The following is a 20,350-nucleotide window of genomic DNA, read 5'->3' on the forward strand; positions in this document are numbered from 1 at the left end:
CTTAGGTAGTAGATTATACAGTTACGCTTTGCGTTTAACAGGTACCGTTTAATCTTCCATTAATGCCTTCGCCTAATTCCAACCCTATTTCAGATTCGGCTTAACCATGCGCCGTAAGGACAATGGTGCCTTACCCAAAATTTTTAGACCTTTTTAAGTATATTTTTTCAGTTTATCGCATCAGTATTTGCTGTTAAGCCGTAAATAGTGTTCACAGCATTATAAGATTAGTGATAAAATGGCGACATTTAAACCAACGAAAAGATGTTCTAATAATTCCCCACTATAATCATACTAAAATTATACAGTGTGGAATGAATGAACCACAAACTGAATAATAAGTAACATATTGAATACACTGTATAAGAGAGGTGCATAGTTTTGAAAATGATAAAGAACGAATTAAGAAATTAAATTTATTGAGAATTTCAAGATCGGTGAGTACGTTTGTAAAAAGGATAATAACAGTAGTCAAAATTTGTGGCACATGAAGTTTTAAAAAATTTTGTATTTTTTGGTGAAACGAATGTACAAGAGCTTGTGATATACTTTTCCAGAATAATTTATCACTTCTTCCAGAGATTTCTTATTTTCTTATATAATATTACAAAACAATATTAACTAATCAGAGCAGAAAATTTGTGAATGGTGTGAAAGGGCCTATTTTTCAATAGATAACCTAATGTAGTTAATTTGTCATTCTGAAAACAGCAATTTCAATACTTTGAAATCAGATGTGGTACCTTTGAAATAGTTTATCATTGAACTATTTGCATAATTTTATATTAAATATTATTTATAACAAATAAATAGTATACAATATATCAGAAATATCAATTACGTTGTCTATTATTCGTCTACTGGAAAAACACTGAATAAATTCATATGAAGTTATGACTAATTATTCACTGAGAATCTGCTCCTCTGTCGTCATTAGAAAAAGATTATCGGTTCTTCTATAAGATCATCCACAATCCTTGGAAGTTGGAATTTCTGGAGCCGTTGGCGATATCCATACTGAATACACTGTTTACACCACCACTACACCAACACTCACAATTACACTGTCTGATGCACGTTTCGATAACCAAGTTATCGTCTTCAGAGACTAAGGGTAAACTAAAATCTAATAACTTGACTTACCTGTTTTATACTAAATTTTCCACAGCTTATTTCATATATACCACTCTTTTCCAAATTTGGTATATTATCCTTAGGATTACCCAACATTTGTTTTAATGTATTGTTGGATTTATAAACCAATTTAAAACCCACTCTGCTAAATCGCCAACGTTTCCAGAAATTCCAACTTAGTTGCGATGACTTTACGGTTAACGGAACAGAACAGGTACGTAAAACTTTTTTTAAAGATCAGATTGGTAAGTGCTGATATTTGGTTTCTTAAATCATGCCATAGGTTAAGTGTTTTTCCAGGTTTTTTCAAAGTTGACATAAGCAAGAGCATGGTTTCAGACAAAGTTCGTGAGTTTGCAAGAAGGAAATGGCTGGATCTTGAAATCAAATATCTCGACAGTAAACGAAGTATTCTTGAAATAGAAGCATACGGACTCACAAAAAACTAACACATAAATAAAGCGATTTAGAATTTGAAAACTGGTGTTTCAAAGAAACATGTCTGGATCATTGATTCAAAATTTAAGAAGAAGATGTCTGTTTTAAGTAAGTAAGTAAGAAATTGAAGAAGTTCTTTCTTCCCAGACCTTTGAAAGAAAAGAGATTGAGTTGTTGTTTCGGCGATTCGGCGAATTGATTGGCTATATTGAAAGTTCCATTCAGTATCTTTCTCAAGACGCTAGGATCTTCATCCAGGAAGCGTGCAGAAGTCAAATCTTAAAAAATATATCTATTAAGAATAAAAAACCATCAGTCAGCAAAAGAGATCTGAATACTGTCAGGAGTTTGAGGAAGAAAGATTGTTTGTACTGGAAAGCAGATAAAGAAAACAAGGTTGTTATAATGGACAAGAAGGACTATTTCGAGAGATTGGACAACTTAATCGAAACAGGACCATACACCAAAATCTCAAAGAAACCGCTAAAAAAAGTGATCACAAATGTGAAAAAAACACTTAAAAATTGTAAGAATCTTGTCACCGGTACACTCGAGCATTATTTATCCGTAAGTAATCCGACAGTGTCAAACCTCTATTGCCATCCCAAAATTCACAAACCTGGGAAGGCAATGAGACTTTTTGTTTCAACAATTGGTACACCGTGGCGATTGTCACGGAAAGTATATTGAGCAGACTGAGAGATCCGTTATTGTCCGCTTTAAAGAGTACATAGCTCATTTGAAATATTAATAGTGAAAAAAGTTAAGTTAGTTAAGTAGTTAAAAAATGTATCTAATAATAAATTGTTGGATGCATTTGAGAGCATTGAAATTGCTAGATGTAAGAGTAGCTTAAATAGGGACAAAGGGCCAATTCCTCACAGCCCACTCTATAGTTTAGTAGTCAAAGAATGAACATGAATATTCCCGCTAAGGAGCTTTTCCCGTTAGAATTAATTTTCGCGGGAGAAGGTTTATTGGTGGGAAAATTTAGTATAAAATAGGTAAGTCAGGTTATAAGATTTTAGTTTACCTTCAGTCTCGGAAGACGATAACTTTGTTATCGAAACGCGCGTAAGGCAGTGTAATTGTGAGGGTTGGTGTAAACAGTGTATTCAATATTTTATATTCTTCTTTTATGACATGGTCAACACAATTTTGCCAGTGAATGATTGTCACATTTTTCAAGGCTTCTATCCTTCACATATTTTAGCTTAAAAATACAATTTTTGGTTGCCATTTCACTTTTTTTTAGCCTAAATCAATTCTAAAGGGTTCAATTGTCAATGATATGGTGACAGCCTTAGTACAATTCAAATCTAAGCATATTCACATCAAACTGTTGTTGGAACCTTATGTACCCTATGGCTGTGGTAACTTACATTGTCTATTACAATTACAGCAAGGTCTGGCAATTTTCTGAAAAATTCAGAATAACAGTTTTCAAATATCAATCCAATCATAACCCCATGATAATCTCCAGTTTTTTCTCTTTCAAATATTAGCAATGCAATTTTAACAAATCCATGCTTGGATACCGCATGAAGAATTATGAAATGTTTGCCTTTTCCAGATAGATTTTTTAAACTTGTGGACAATCCTTTAAGAAAAGCATCTCTATTATCTCGAATTGATATATCTATCCCTATTTCGAAATTTGTATGACCTTCATTTAGCCAGGTTTCATCAATTTAAAAAAGGGTCTTTGTTCTCGCCTATACCGTTTTATCTGAGGTAATTTCTTCTCCACTACAATTATGTTAATTTCTATCAAAATACTCTTTCTATTTCTTTTCTGTATTTTTTAATTTCATACAAAATTGCTATTTTCGATGACTTACCCAAAGTTATACAATTTTAAGCACAATGGCATATACCTTTTTCTCTGATTCCTCATTTGGGATTTGTTCATACAAATTCACAATTTTTTACTTCTTTGCCGACGAGAAGTGGCAAAATATTACAGAGCTCCTTTTAAGGGGGGGGGGTAATGATGACTGCTTGTATTTGGAATATTATCAAGTCCTTTTTTAAAGTAGTTCTGACAAGAACTGTTGTTGCATCCGCTGATCAATAGAACCAGTTGATGGACTTGAAAATTACAGAGCCTGATTTATGTCAATGCACCCAGTTTATAGACCGGATTTGTTCAATTTTGTATAACTTTCTTAGTGGACAAAACGTTGCGATAATCTCGCCAAGTTCTGTGCAAATAGACTTCTGAAAACTCTAAAAAATCAATTTGTATTTGAAAAACATCGATTTTAATGTAGAAAAATTGTTTTCAAGATACAAAAGTGTCGAAGAATACTTTTTATTTGACCTACAACCCTAATGCTCCTAGCTCAGATCTAAAATTCATAACAATCAATCAGTTGCTAGAAATATAATCTATATACCATCGATAGGAATTTCTTTAATTATATACTTTCACTTCCTAAATGTCATGCATACATGTTTGCTTTTGTAAATCACGTTATAATGAAAAAAAGCAACGTTACATTAATTCAAACTTGAAATTTTTAAACTAAACATGAATTTAATCAACATTTGGAAAATCTGATGGAAAATAATTATTTCATACAGTTTACTACAAAAGCGAGGTGGATTTTCCAGTCATTCCAAATTAAAAGGAATTATTTGCAAACTTTATGAATAAATTGAGTTTCTTGCCTATAAAATGGAGAAATATAGATAATCGATCAGTTTGATTGTTGATTGTGTTGTGACCGTGAAAAATGCAAATCCAACAATGTCAGTTTTATATATTTATCACGTTTTCGTAAGTTCCATTTCATTCTCATTTTAGACAGCAATTAGAAAATTATTTTGCACCTTTTTCGAAAATTTATAAAAAAAATCAAAACATTATTTCTATTATCATTCTAATGATATGTGCGTTGAATGACGTAACTAAAATTTGCAGTACCATATAGATAATTATTTTATCGTAACTATTAAATATACTGGGGAAAATAACAGACGGTTTGAAAAAAAGAGTGACTTTTTAATGTAAAAATACTTCACTTTGAAAAATATTTTCAAATCTACACAATGAATTTCTAACCATTAAATAAATGACCCACACTGTCGCCACTGCCATCACTTCGTATTTTTTTTAATAATCTATGAAGACTACATCATTGGAATCTGAAAACTCTATGTTTATTTCTGAAGCATAAAAGTGTAACCAAGTTTTATCTTCTTTCCCGATCGACTGACTTGGATTACATATGAAGATATCCAAAGTCTCGTTCAAATTTTTAATGCATGCCAGATTTTGATCTGCAACAAGTAATTGGAAGCACTTACCTTGCAGATAACGAAGAAAATTCTTTTCTTCGTATGAGTATTAAAATATATCTGTCAGATTTCCAGATGAATCCAGAAACATGATGCAAACTCACAATATATTCACCGTAATTGAAGCGTTGACATTCTCTAAACAGTCAATATTTAGTCAAATTACCTTATTAATAACTAATAACTCTAATATGTATACCAGGGCTGTCTGAAAATTTTCGGACCCAACAAAGAAAGTAGATATATCTTTCCATCAACATTTTTATATTTTTAACATAGTTACCCCTTAGTTACTATACACTAACTTTTTCAAGGTTGGGAAAAGGAAAAAGTCGCTGGGGGCAGATCTAGTGCATTGACTACTGGAATAGCATTTTCTTTTTCTTTTATTGTTTCATCTTTCTGAAAATTGTCAATGATACAATCCTATGAATATCCCAAAATACGGTACTCATAAATTTTCCGTCCGATCACCTTTTTTCCGTTTCCAGAATGTAATGGAAACAAGTTTCCTCTACTATTATAAATCGATCTAAAAATCTGACACATTTTGATTAAACCACATAAATGAGGTCTGAAAAATGTTCATTTGAATGCGCTTTTTGTACACACACAAACGCGGCACACAACGGGTGGATAGCTTACGCATGCATTATTCTTCAGACAGTATATGGCAAATGCTTTGCCTCTTTGCACATATTCAATGACAGCTCGATACTCAAATTTTCACATTATCCGAAAAATATTCATAAAAACTCACTCATACGATTGTTAAATAGAAACTACTAACTACTAATTAACAATGACAAAAATACAATATATTTTTATTATAATATCAAGAATTTTTGTTATTTTTTTATCAGGTGCTCAGTTTAAAATGAAAACGCAATAGATAATGCAAAGTTATTAGCGAGGGAAAAATATTAGTAGATTAATGAATAAACAATGGAATGATCATATTTTTTGAAACAGTATCGAATACAAAGAGAATTGCTAGAAATGGTTTTCATACATATATAACTAACAGGGAAGGGAAGGGAAGGGAAGGGAAGGGAAGGATCTTTGCTAGTACAATTTTTAACTTATTCTATTACTAATTTATCACATCTTTTCCATCTTCGTAATCCATTCAACCATTTGCTTGATTGCAGTTTAACTGTTCAGCTTTGAATACTACTACCTTTCTTTTTTCTCGCGTTCGAAACAGAAAATTAACCTTGGTCTTTCTGGTCTTCTCACTACGACAAACTATGAGTACTATCCCTCATTGTGGATATTTGTCTTGGTTACTATTCCTTTGTGATTTCTAGCAGTATTCATTAGGAAGACCGACAGATACACTATATGATGTTTAAAGTGGATTTCGCAAAGGTAGAAGCATACAAGGGTGCATATGTTCATAATCTAGTCCTTATTGCAGAAAGAATTTAAGATGTACAGACATTTGGAACAATAAACTAAAGCAGTTTGGTATGAAAATAAATGTAGAGAAGATTGCAGTAATGACACACAAACAAAAAACAAAAAAATATAGAAATAAAAGGATATAGGATAAAAACGATGAGCACATTTGAATACCTTGAAACAGAAATAGAAAATATGGGTAATGAAGATGTAGAGATTGCCAAGTGAATTGAAAAAGCCACAAAAAATAAAGTATCAAGAAACACGAAATTATATAATCATTGCAAGATGGACTCAGTAATTGTCAAAAAACTGCATTACAAGCGGTAGATACGAAATATATTCGGCGTGTGAGAGGTGTTACAAAAAAAGATAGATTAACAAATGATCAAATACGACAAGATCTGGAAATCATGTCACTTATGGGATTCATTGAGCAACGGCAGCTAAGTTGGTGAGGTCATTAATAAAGAATGGAATATTCAATACCAGTAAAGAGAGTATACGAAGCACAATTACGCAAAAACAAAGAAAGATAGAGACCAAAAGCCACATAGGATCAAGTAATTGATACTTACCTCAAGAAAAGAGGCACTACATGGAGAGAAACAAAATTAACAGCACTTAAAAATAATGACACAATTTGTTTATAGTACATATACATATAAACGTAGACCACACACCATATGTGGAGATAATGAACTACCTTGATATTTGATAGTATTTGAAAAATAGATAGATTTTTGCAATTTTTCTCATTTAGTTTAGAAAAGATATAATAAATAACACACACTCTATGTTCATGAATGTTTACTATTTATATATTAGTTAAACTTATAGAGCTCAGTAATCAAAAGGGGACAAAAATTCACCATAACACTCATTTATGAAAAAGAATTGAACGAGAAAAGCCATGAACGTGGGCGAAATTGTCCTAATCCTAGTCTCAACTTCAGGGAACCGAGCACATTTTGTATTAGATCCTCCTACAGGATGTCAGAGAAAGTGATTGTCCAGCGGTAAAAAACGTTCAAACTGTGGAATTTTGTTAATCAATATCCATTTTTATGAAAATTTGAATTTAAGCTCTACTTACCCCCTTATTCAAAATCTATCCTGTGCCGGAGGGTCTTTGCTATTTTTATTCAAAAATCTTCTATTTTAGCATGTATTTCAGAAAAATACAGTTTCAATGAATTATTCGTAGATCTGTTGACATTATCAAACACGTTTAAGATCAATCAGATGCATGAAACCCCTCCAAATCATCCCATAATCATATGAAAAGTTTAAAAATAATCTCAACGATTCTTTTATAATTAAAAATTATTCAAAAGTGTATTTATATTGAATTGAGAATACTTCGTCAGTATTTATAAGGATTTTTGAATATTCAAACCCTTCTGAGAGTCACCTTCAATGACTAAGAATTTCAAAATTTCAATTAAAATTTTCTCACAGAAATAATAAGAAAACAAACAAATATTATTTTCAAAATCAATGAAACTTTTTATTTAGAAAATAATATAAGAAACTATTTCGAAAAATTATATTTCATCATCACTACAATCTTTTTCTTGTTTGTGCCAGCTGTTAGACGCTCCAAGTTTCTCTTTTTCCAAAGCTCCAAAATTCGTTCTCCAAATTTTCGAGAAAAAAGCAGTTGGTTTTTCGACAATAACTCACTTAATTTTCAAAAAAGTATTTTGTAGAGGATTTCAAGTACTTCAACGTCATGTCAATTAAAACTTTTTTCAGCCCCCGGTTTCGGAAAAGGTGCAGCTCAAAGGCATAAGCCACATTTGCTACACGGATGCAAACTTTGAACTAATGTATCTCCTTCAACTTTCATGATACATAGATTTAACAAAGCTCTCTTTTAACATATTTTATATCACAACCACAAATCGTAATTTGATTTTATCAATGAGATCATTTAACCAAGTGGCGTGACTAATATTCTTCATTTACAAAAACAATTTTGTAATACGACTTTTGCCCAGATAAAGAAGGAGAGTTCTTAGGTTAGGTTAGCTCCCTACCAAAGGTAAAAACTGACATTGTTGAAAGAGCCTCGGAACAGGACGGATTTCAAGACAACAACCCAAGCTATGGAATGGATAAGAACTTGGAAAAACAAATATTTGATGCTCCTTGCTGCCTTTAATATACATTCGTTTAACATCAAAGACCAAGAAACATTAGAAGAGGTAAAGGACAATAATATAGACATATGTGCTCTACAAGAAACAAAGAAGAAGGGAAAAGGACAGAAACAATATAACGATTACCTGGTAATATACAGGAGTAGATAAATATGAAAGAGCAAAGGAGGGTGTGGCAATAGCAATAAAAGAAAGAAGAGATTTAATGAAACTGCAAGAAACAATAACGGAGAACTCATGATTAACCTGTGAGCCATTAACAAGCTCAGAATAAACAACACTTTCTAAAACTATAAAGAAGTTCACAAAACCACATTTGAAAATACCAGGGGGTATAAATCAACAATCGGCTATATGATAACAAATAGAAATATACACCAGACGCATACACAGATGGAAAGTAGGAAAACCCAATATTGAACTGTTATAGGAACGATTAAAAGATTAAAAGTTAAAAACAACATTAACTCAATCGAGGCAGAGGAAAGCGTGAACACCAGTTGAAAAAAGATAGAAACAAACATCAAACAAACGGCATCGGAGGCACTTGGATCCAGGACAGTGAACTACAAAGATGAGAAAAAAAATCAATCGGCATGGCTCTGTGAGGAAGTGAGACCTAAGTATCAATACAGAACGTCAAAAACCCTGAATTCGTACGAAGATTACAAAAGAGTACGTAATGCAACAACAACATTAGTAAGAGAAATCAAGAGCAAATATTGGGAACAATTCTCCAAACAAATGGAGAATGATTTTTACGGCCTCCAGAAACAGATATGGCGAGTGATAAAGGGACAAAGAAAATAAGTCAATGAGCTTTTCAAGACAAATCAAATACAAAAGGAAACATGGGTCAAGTACCTCCAAGAACAGTACGGGAATGAAGACGAAAATAAAAACGAACCAAACACGCCTGAAATTGCATCATACTGTATGTATTGGAGAGTTTCATGCATACTTATCCCATTTCATTTCGTGTAGAGTTGCTAATAAAATTTTCGAACTTTTCTTAATTCCTTTTCAAAAATGTTCTTTAATTATCTTTTTCTAAATTAACAAATGTGTTCAATAAAATATAATCTTTTTTTACTTTCGTAATTTAGTTTTTCTCTAGTTTCCCTATATTTTGCAATGATTCAACTTTCATAATATCGTTGAATTTCTTCCTAATGAATGTACTTCTCACATTAATATGTATTAAAATACAATTTAAAAAATTTCGGATAGGGCTCTTTCCATCATTAGGGTGACTAAAATATAGGACATAATAATAAGAATACCAATAAAACGGCAAGTGGCCGTTTAAAACAGCCACAACGCGTTCTGTGCGCCTTGCGTTTACCAGAACGCGTTGTGGCTGTTCTGATGTAGCCAAAACCCGAATGAAATTATTTTAGATTAAGAAGACGTCAGCTCACGAAATATAATGCTGCGTATCAATAATCATTTGATTACAAAGTAGTACAACACTCATTATTTGAATAAATTTTTAATGACAACGTTTTTATATATGTTTTATATCTATACAGTCAATAGTTAATATAACTAACCTAACCTAACCTAACTGCGTCAAACATAAAGTTCAATGCAATTCAAAATGCCACAATAATTCCTCATGCAAAAACAAATAGGTGGATATGCAGAGAAGATTGATTTTAGTAATATACTTTTTTACATTAAAACGACTGTTAATAATTTATATCAACTATTGGCTATATGGTTATAAAACATATAAACATATATATACAATTTTATTATCAGAATTTTCTTATACATATCAGAACAGCCACAACGCGTTCTGGCAAACGCAGGGCGCACAGAACGTGTTGTGGCTGTTTTAAACGGCCACTGGACGTTTTCAGTCTTTGAACGTAGCATATTATACATTATATACGTTTAATTTGAGGATTGTTTACAAGATCTGGAAAAATTGTATGTTTCGTCCTAGCGAAACATGATGGGAAGAGCCCTTACCGGACGGAATCATATAAAATATAATAAAAGCTCTTATTCATATGAAACTATTTTATAGTTGTCTTACAATCACGTTCCAATTCAATGATGACCAATTCAGATTTCCAAATCCAGTGTCTTTCCAAAATCATCCTCTATACCAAGACTGGCATCCACCGATTCTACCATCATATACGGAAGATAGTAAAAATTATAAAGATATTAATCATGGTTATGAATATGGCGAAGACGTTGATTCAAAGTACGATGAATATGAACAAGTTCATAAAGACTATGGACCATCTAGACCATCATATGCGGGCCAGGTTAAAGGGAATAATAATGGGTATGCATTAAGTGTTGAGGATTTTGAGCCTAATAATCATGGAATAGCTAATAAAGATTACAGACCATTTTACGCAGGACGTGGAAGAGATAATTGGCATGATGTCCACGGTAATGAATCGATTGGAAACAATTTTCAATCGAATGATAATCATTATGGATCAGCAAATGAACCATCTACAGATAGCATGATACTGGAAGAATTGCTCAAGAATGGATCATCCAAGAGGTTGGTGATAAAAATTTTTTATCGTTTTTTACTACCTTTTCCATATACAGGCATAATTAATAATTCGTTGATTTGAGTTTTGAATAACGTAGCATCAAGACTTGATGCTACTAATTAATGACCATCGTGTTTTAATTTGACTACAAACTATTTATCGAATATTCGGAAAGTCCTACTTGGAATAATTACTTTTTTATTCTACAGCTCCGTATCAGGATACCTGAAAACTCGTGGTATATTTTCCGATAATGTTTTATTTGGGGCAGCAACTTCAGCCTACCAGGTCGAAGGTGCGTGGAATTTAGATGGTAAAGGACAAAGTATATGGGACACTCTTGTTCATAGAGTACCATCTCCTATTAGAAATAATGACACTGGAGATATTGCCGCCAATTCATATTTTAGATATAGAGAAGACGTACGACTTGCTGCAGAGCTTGGTTTAAAAGTGTACAGATTTTCTATATCTTGGTCCAGGTGAATATTTGATAATTACTATCTCATGAATGTTTAATTGTGATTGAGAAAAATTATCCTATTTTATCTACATAAGGAGACAATTTTATGTACTATAGAGACTCGGTAATAACCGGAAGAGACGTGGCATGGGCAGTGCTTTTGTAGTACGTTTTTCTTTCATGAAACGTTTTTCAGGCTTTAGATTCTGTTTCAAGCATTTTTGAATCTTTATTATTGAATTTATGTTTTTTTCATATTTCATGGTTGGTTAAAGCAGTTCTATTTTTTTATCGTATTGATAACCTCTTAGTCTATTTTCTAAATTCTGAGTTATCTGCCATATGTAGACATAAAGTATTATGTCTTCTACGACTCATACTAATATCGTATTTATTGAGATAATTCGATAATTGTTGGTGAAGTGCTTGTACATATGGCAAGGAAAAATGTTTCATATCTTGATGTTTTGTCTCTGTTTTTTGGTTTTTAATTGATAGTAGTATCTGTTTATCCTTTTCTTCAATATTTTATTTATCATATTTTCTTTCAATCCAGTTTTCGCTTTTTGAATAGCTAAGCATCTTAGCTCACGATGTGATAGTTGGAGAGATCTATCAGCCAAGCTTATTATCACTTATCTTTTTTGTGACATAGGATGACATGAATTGAAGTTTAAATATCTTGAGGACCAAGTTGTTTTCGTATAATTTGAATAAAATTTATAGCTCTTTATTGTAAATTCTAATAAAGCTACAAATAATTTTGTTAGGAACACAGAAAAATTAAAGTAGACTAATTTTTATATATATTCCGAGCTTTTGAATACTTATGTTTTCATCATCTGGGAAATAATTAATTAATATTTGCGGTGGCTTCAAATTGTATTAATTCTTGTAGAAACTTGAAATTCATGAGATTCGAAAATATTGATTAATAATCTAATTTCTCTCGTCACACATTTCTTCGGTGGTTAATTGAATATTATATTTACGGTGCTCAATGGAAATTGTATTCTTGTAAATTTGAAACTGAAATATTTTCAATTTTGTTACCTTGAACTTGAACCTACAATGGTACAAGTTTGAAATCAGTTATTAGTTGGGTTCCCACTGACAATTATAAACAAGATCAAATTATTATGTCGTGTTTTGAAAGAGCGGCATGAAACTGTACAATATCATTATTGATAAAGAGTCATGGTATTTTGATTAAGTCCCAAAATCAAAGTAATAATTCAATAGAAGACACCATCATTTAAAAAATATTTTCGAATCAAATCCAGCATTCAGACGATTCTGATTTGCTTTGTTGATGTCAAGGTCACGTAGTTCACGTAGAATTTGTTCATGCAAGATTGGGCAAGTGTTAGTCAAGAAAGTTCTGATTTTCGGTAGACAGGAGATTGTTTCTTATACCACGACAATACAACAACTAAATGGCATGGTTACACTACCCTACGCACCTTACTTGTCTGACTTCACCTATTTCTAAGTATAAAAAGAGATCCATTCCATAGCTATTAGCTCTTTCTACAGATAAGCTCAAAAATATTTCAAACAATTAGAACATAGGTAGGATAAATTAGTGGTAATCTAGACTATTTTGAGGTGTATAACGTTTTGTGGATAATTGGGACTCTATTTTAAAAAATAATTCCGGTCATTGTCGGGTTCTCTCTTGTACATGTCATGTTAATCATATTTTTGCTATTTTTGTGTTGAAGACTCCACTCCATTTATTTTAGGGTATTACCAACTGGTTATCCCAATCGAATTAACTATAAAGGTCTGGAATATTACAAAAACCTAGTACGGGAAATATGTAAATATAATATGATTCCAGCTGCTACGATTTATCATTTTGATTTGCCACAACGTCTCTTTGACGATGGCCATCACTGGGTCAACGCCAGTGTAATACCTCATTTTGTAGATTACGCCAGAATTGTTATAAAAACTTTACCAGAAGTTGGATTTTGGTTCACAATCAACGAACCTAAACAGATATGCCATTTGGGTTACAATAGCGACATTTTTGCTCCTGCTATAGAAAGTGATGGATTATTAGAATATCAATGCTCGTATATAGTTCTGAAAGCTCACGCAGCTGTATATCATATGTATAAACGAGAATTTCCTCATTATAAAGGTGAGTGAAAAGTAAATAGTAATAAATAATATGGTGAAACGTCAATCTTTTCTTAAAGGGTTTTTTTCCACGTGAATCAATCTCAGTTAGTTACGAATTTCTCAAGCTATTACGTGATTAATTACATTCTATACATCCTAATGTGGTGTATCTGCAAATAAAAAGTCAGGTTTTGTGAATTTACAGGGTATATCTAAAAAGGTACTCCCGGTACTCTAGGAAACATAGAATACTGAAAAATATTTGGGGTTTGCTCAGTAACCAAATTTCGTAACGCTTTCCGTATTCAAGATAAAGGGCGTTGAAGAGAAATAAATATCCACATTTCTTACGATTTTGCCGGAACTACTACATCCAATGAATTTGTTTTTATGTCTGACTCTCATAGGGGGCGCCAGTTACACGGTTCGTACCAAGTAGTATTGAACATAACTGTTTCAATATTAGATTGATTAAGCAAAATTTCAAGTGAACTTAGACATCATTTCATTTAACACCAAAAATATACTATTGATAAAACTCGTGTAACTTTTTCGGAATATGAAAATTATGAAGCAATAAGCGATGCTGGCTTAAAGTATTGATAAAGTTATTAATTATTATTATTAATTAGTAAGCATTATGTGCATTGAAAAATTTTTGTCACGTAAATGAGACCCCATCAATAAAACGGAAACAGTTAAAAAAATTGGATTTCGTTCCTTGTAACATTTCGTAAAAATCCAGTCTAATCAGTATAGGATCTTGCTATTCAAAGTTTAATAAGTATGGGCACTGAGCTATTGGAGGTCATAGTATAAAATAAATAACAATTTGATGATGATGTATTGCGGATCTGGGACTCAAATTGTTGTTTGTTTCATACTAAGGCTCCCAATAGCTAAGTACCCATAATTATTAAACTTTGAATTTTACACGGCAATAGCATTCTCTCTGAGTTTGCCATGGAAAACTGTCATTCATTGATGTTCAGTTATGATTGAGTCTAAAATAAACACATTTCTCAAACCCTGTTATTTGTTAAATTAGATATTGTTAATCAAAATGTAGTCAAATTTTTATTCTTAATACACTGACATCTTATTAACCTTAGATCAGTGTTTAGAAAACGAATGCACGCTTTGGGTGTGGGTTAGTTGTATGAAATGAAATGAAAGACGTCAGTTTAGGTTGAATGAACAACGTCACTTCAGTCACAAATAATAAGGTCGATAAAGTTTGTTCGAATCTAAAAGTGGTTCCAGTATGAGTTGGCAAGGACAGTGTTCGTAAAAGTAAAAAACGAGTCCAACGAAAGAAATGGAAACGACTTCAATAGAGAGATCGATGGTAACGACGATTCCAAGATGGGCTCTGAAGACGATAATTCAAGGAATAAGATAGTATAACTTTAGAAAGCACTTGACTGATATTATATATTTCTTAGATAATACAGTTCCTTCTTACTCTACAATTCTGGTTTATCTTGGAAAATATTATTTGTGCATATATATGATTTCAATAAATGGATGAATTGAAAATGTGGGAGAAGAGCTGATATAAAAGAGATAAAAATCAAAGGAGTAAAATAGTAAGCAAAAAATATAAAGAGAAAATAGAAGTGTCCACCACGGTAATCTGGCTTAGGATTAAATAAAAAATTATACCTATATATGATGCTGAAAAGCATTCGAAGTAGATACATGTTTTCTTTATTTATGAATTCATGGAGTAGTTTCTATTTATGCACCAATATAAACATCTTGTATCGTGTTGATAAAATTGTATTGTAGATGTTTAGCTGTTTTACAAGTAGATTAACACACAGGCTTTTGAATTTTCCATTGCTTAGAGTGTTTCTTACTCTAACTGAAAACACTTCTTTGTAATTTGTAAATATCAGATAATTTGTTTTGTTTTTGTAGCAAAAATGACGATTATAATAGACTGCACTTGGATTGAACCTTATTCTAATTCCAAAGATGATGAGGAAGCAGCTGAACGACAGAGACAATTTGAGGTGATAATTAATCAATTTTTTTCTCAAATATTATTGGTATATATTAATATTTTCACCCTCAGTAACTTTGTTGCATGTTATAGTTATTATTACGACCTATTTAGTCACAACGAGTCCATTATTGGATCTCATCCTTGATGAAATTTTTGTTTTTTGTAATTTTTTCATATTTCATGACTTCATTTGATAATTAATATACAGTTGTGGATCTTATATATAATTAAGATTTCTCCTCTATGCCTCATATATTAAAATTTTTGTTTAAAATCACACTTTTGTATCAATCCTTTATTATTATTAACATTCCATTATTATTCTTGGGATATCGGCTTAATATTTTTTTACTTCTTGTATTTGTCAAAAATATGTATTTAATCTCCAATTTTAATTATCTGTTTCGCTTCAATTTTTATTTTCATTGCCATTACTCCAATGCTTAACTCATTCCTTTCAATTCTTCCGTAGGTTTCTGTAAAATTCTCCTTTTTTACTTTTAAATTTTCCCTTATACACCTTTTATTTTTCTCTTCAACTATATTCACTTTCACCCCTTTATGAACTTCCATTCTTTATTTCAGAATTATATTTTATTACCAATATCTTTACAATGACAATTTTTACTCATTTTTTGACTTCGATTCATATGATACTCCACAATGAAATTTGTCTTTTCTTGTTTATTTTCCTCTACAAATATTTTTTTCCTCTTTGTCTAATAAAACTAATCACAAAATGATTCAGTGCGGTCTCTACTACAATCCAGTATTCAAAGGTGATTGGCCGGAAATAGTAAAAAGAAGGATCCGTGATAGAAGTTTGGCTGCAGGATTTCCTAGATCAAGGTTACCACAATTTACTAGAGAAGAAATCGAATACATAGAAGGAACTGCTGACTTCTTAGCTGTAAATCATTATTTTACGCAGCTAGCAAGAGATGTACGTGAAGCCCCGTCAAACGAAACTAGTTACAATGCTGATCTTGGAGTAGCTGATTCGTTTGATCCTTCATGGACAGTAGAGTCTAATGGAATCTTTGTGGTAAGTTAATTATATTGAAGGACAAGTCGTGCATCTTAATATTCGACCACTTGCCATTTTTATCGTATTGTATGTGTGCACGTGTACGAGTATGCGTGTATGTGTGCATATAATTCAGATGTCCTGTACCCTGTAAATAATTTTTTCTTTTCATTATTTCACTCATATTCTCCCATTTCTTATTAAAATATCCATTTTTTGTATACCTAAAAATGTAGACATACATTCCTCCTATTTAAACTACTATTCAAAACTAATTGTAAATCTCAATTTTTAGAGCGTTCCCTTCGGTGTTCGTAAAGTATTAAATTGGTTAACAAAACTTTATGAACCTTACGGAATTATGATAACAGAAATAGGTATGTCCGATAACGGCACTTATACTGATGATTTAGACCGAGTGGATTTTTATGGGGTAAGTTTTGTTGAAACGTCAAAATTTATCTTTCTTTTAAAAACTATCAAAAAAATCTAATTTTGAAACAGAAGAGACCTAAAAACAAGAACATTTAGATGCATTTATATATATATATATATATATATATATATATATATATATATATATATATATATATATATATATTTACTGTGTAATACATTCTCCCTCTCTATTAAGTCTCCACCTCTGCGTGCCATCTTTTCTTTTCTCCCTACTTTCCTTGTTCCTTCCTGTTCTATGTCTATCATTTTTTATTGTGGTCCTGTTGTTTAGTCTTTGAATTTATTTTTGTGGAAAATAAAAATGAAGCTTACCATGTGCAATTTTTCTACAAAAACATTTAACCACGACTCCAATATTGGGGTATCCACTACCAGAGAGGGAGAACGTCATCCTTGCTTCTAGAGTTCGTACCTCATCAACCTCGTCATTTATAACCACCCCATGTGAAACATAACTATAAACCTATTCTAAAGTCATTGCCTATTCGTCATTCAGTTGTTGTAACAAACTTGTCACTGCTCTTTTCCTTTGTTGTGTTATTGTCATGAACTTCGATTTATTTTGATTGACTCGTACATTCACTGTCTGCCGTTTCTATGAAGATTCTGCACATTTCCTTAAGCTTGTTTTTTGATGTTGAAAGGATTACTATTACTGTAGTTGGGTTTTCCTTGTTTTTATTTTCCCTGTACTGGTCAAACCGAGTTTACGTACTATCCACACTTACTATATTAAACAGCGAAGTGGATAGCTAATCTCCCTGTTTTAATCCCGCGTTGGTCTGAAAATATTTTGATAGTCATTTTCGTGAGACTTATAAGCTTTTTTGATATACAAATGGTTTCTGTTCTGAGAATATGATCAGTGACTGATCTTCCAGATCTGGACCAGCGTTGATAGTTTTCTTCATATTCTCTTAAACCTCCATCTATGGCTTTAGCCATTATTTTAAGATTGCATCAAATAGTACTAGTAGTTTTTGTATCTATCTTTTTTTTCTTTCCTGCGTACGAAAATGGTCCCAGTACCTGGCCCAACTAATAAAATGTTCGGTGGGTTTAACACCCTTTTTATAGTAAAAATCATCAAGCCCCTCAAAATAGCTATTAACGCCGACATCACCTTTTCGTTTTGGAAAATCTTTAAAAACCGAGTCATTTTTTTATGTCTTGGGAACAAAAAATAATCCGAGGGGCTAAATCTGGCAAATAGGGTGCATAACGAATATGTGAGCTGGTGCATTATTTTGATGAAACAACACTTTCTTCTAAGCTAAATTAGGCCATTTTTGCTTGCTTTCTCGCTTAATAGTTTCAATGAGCTTTTCCCTTTTAAGTCCATTGTTTTTATTGTTCTTTTGTTCCGGGTTTGAATTGATGATTTCATGTTTTATTCATGGTTATGTTTTTGTTTCATTGTGGGCGAAAGCAGCTCCCATCTTATGCATAGTTTTCTCATGTCCAACGCACTTTTTAAAATGCCTACTCTGGTTGTCTACGTTGTGGATTTTCTTCACCATTTCTGGTGTCGTCACTGCGATGCTGGTATTTGCAGTTCTACTGTTGATAACGAAAAACAAGTCTCACCCAGAGTAAGATCTAGTTCAGTTCTTGCTTATCGCAAAAAACAAAAAAAGAAATGAGCCTCTTCTCACTATTTCCTATATAAACGTTATCTTACAATTTATTATTTTTCTAATTCAACCGTATTTTTGTAATAGAATTTTCTAACAAATTTATTTATCTCATTACGGTCAGGTATATTTTAACAAATAAATAAAAGCAAAATATTGTGAATCCACAGCAAAGTATGAAGCAATAAAAAATACTATTAATTGAATATTTTCTCCTAAATAGACTTCTGTATACTAATGTATTGTATTTAATCGTAGGACTATTTTTGTAACATTCTTGAAGCAGTAGATGAAGGTGTTAATCTTATGGGAATAATTTATTGGAGTTTACTAGACAATTTTGAATGGCCTTTTGGATATACGTAAGTATCTGCTCAAAAATATTTCCATTTTTATGTGAGTTATTTAGAAAGCCAGGATGATATCGGAATAAGAAAAATATGAAGTTGCAAAAAATGTTATCATAGCGATAGACATTATCATTACTGTGAGTCGCATCTTCTTGTCCAAATGACTATATTATTAGCCAGTTCTTCATTCTTCGCAAGAAGTGGAAATTAACGAGTGTAAAATCGGGGCTATAAGTCTGGTAATGCCACAACTATTCCTAATCGTTCAGCTTTATTGAGGTTTGCGGGTATAATTAGTGGTAGTCTAGCTTGACAATAAGTGTTGTACAATTCATATTTTTTTCTTCTGTTGGACGAAACCTACAGTGAACCCTCCCGCAAATGTATTATAATCAAAACATATTTTGAAATGCTTATAAAGTCTTCTATTTCTCAAAAATACCCGTAAGTATGTTTTGAACTTCTTTTTAAGTTAATAATACTTGAATCGCATTTATATATTCATATTTCTATTAAAGGGCACACTTTGGACTCTATCACATCAATTATAATGATCCTCAGCTTCGAAGACAACCAAAAAAATCGGCAAGTTTCGTTCGAGAATTATCAGGTACCAGAAAGCTCAAATGCGACAAGCCTAGGAGAAATTGGCTATTACCAATTAGGCTATCAGGATTTCCAAAAGATTTTCCACACGAACATGGTCATTATCCTCTCCCTAGTCCACGTCTCAATTCTGCTATGGTAGAATTGAAAAATCGATTTTATTCAAGTACCGGTGATGTTTATAGCTCAGAAATTTCTATCTCTAAATAAATATTTGAATAAATGAATTAAACAGTTCATTTGAAGATATTATTCTATTTATTACCATAAGGGAAAAGCTATATTTCAATTTTTGCTACACGAAGTACGAGTAATAAAGGTTCTTGATACAACATGCGCTGCTAACAGCTTTTTATTTCCTTACAATGAGCTTATATGACCTGTCATGATCTTATATGCCTGCAGTATCAATAACCGAGACAAGGGGCTCTTTCCCAGTGGTCTCGAATTTCGATCATCTAACTGAGAAAACACATATATCATAATGATGATGAATAATATCATGTATGTATGTAAATATCAGTTTTTCTACCTATATACAACAAGCGTATGAAGTATGAAGATAAACTTTTTATGTATTTCTCTAAATGCAATCACAGAGGTAAATAAAATATGTCGAATTTCAAATAATTATAGAAAATGTCTATCGTTCCTATAGTGTAGTTTAAGAAATATAAAGTCCAGTTCAAAATGAAGTGGTT

The 20,350-nt window shown here is 31.9% G+C and overlaps 1 protein-coding gene across 1 annotated transcript; it reads left to right on the plus strand.

Annotated features, from left to right (window-relative positions):
* The first annotated feature begins 4,275 nt into the window (after nt 1-4,275).
* Nucleotides 4,276-19,983, plus strand: LOC130446053 (myrosinase 1-like). Its single transcript, XM_056782064.1, has 9 exons — nt 4,276-4,354; nt 10,480-10,974; nt 11,179-11,451; nt 13,178-13,581; nt 15,486-15,580; nt 16,322-16,618; nt 16,896-17,033; nt 18,952-19,055; nt 19,562-19,983. Exons 1-9 carry the CDS (start codon nt 4,311-4,313, stop codon nt 19,857-19,859), a joined length of 2,148 nt encoding a protein of 715 aa, XP_056638042.1. The 5' UTR covers nt 4,276-4,310; the 3' UTR covers nt 19,860-19,983.
* The last annotated feature ends 367 nt before the right edge of the window (nt 19,984-20,350 follow it).

Source organism: Diorhabda sublineata, chromosome 6 (genome assembly GCF_026230105.1).
Source record: "Diorhabda sublineata isolate icDioSubl1.1 chromosome 6, icDioSubl1.1, whole genome shotgun sequence".
Classification (NCBI taxonomy): domain Eukaryota; kingdom Metazoa; phylum Arthropoda; class Insecta; order Coleoptera; family Chrysomelidae; genus Diorhabda; species Diorhabda sublineata.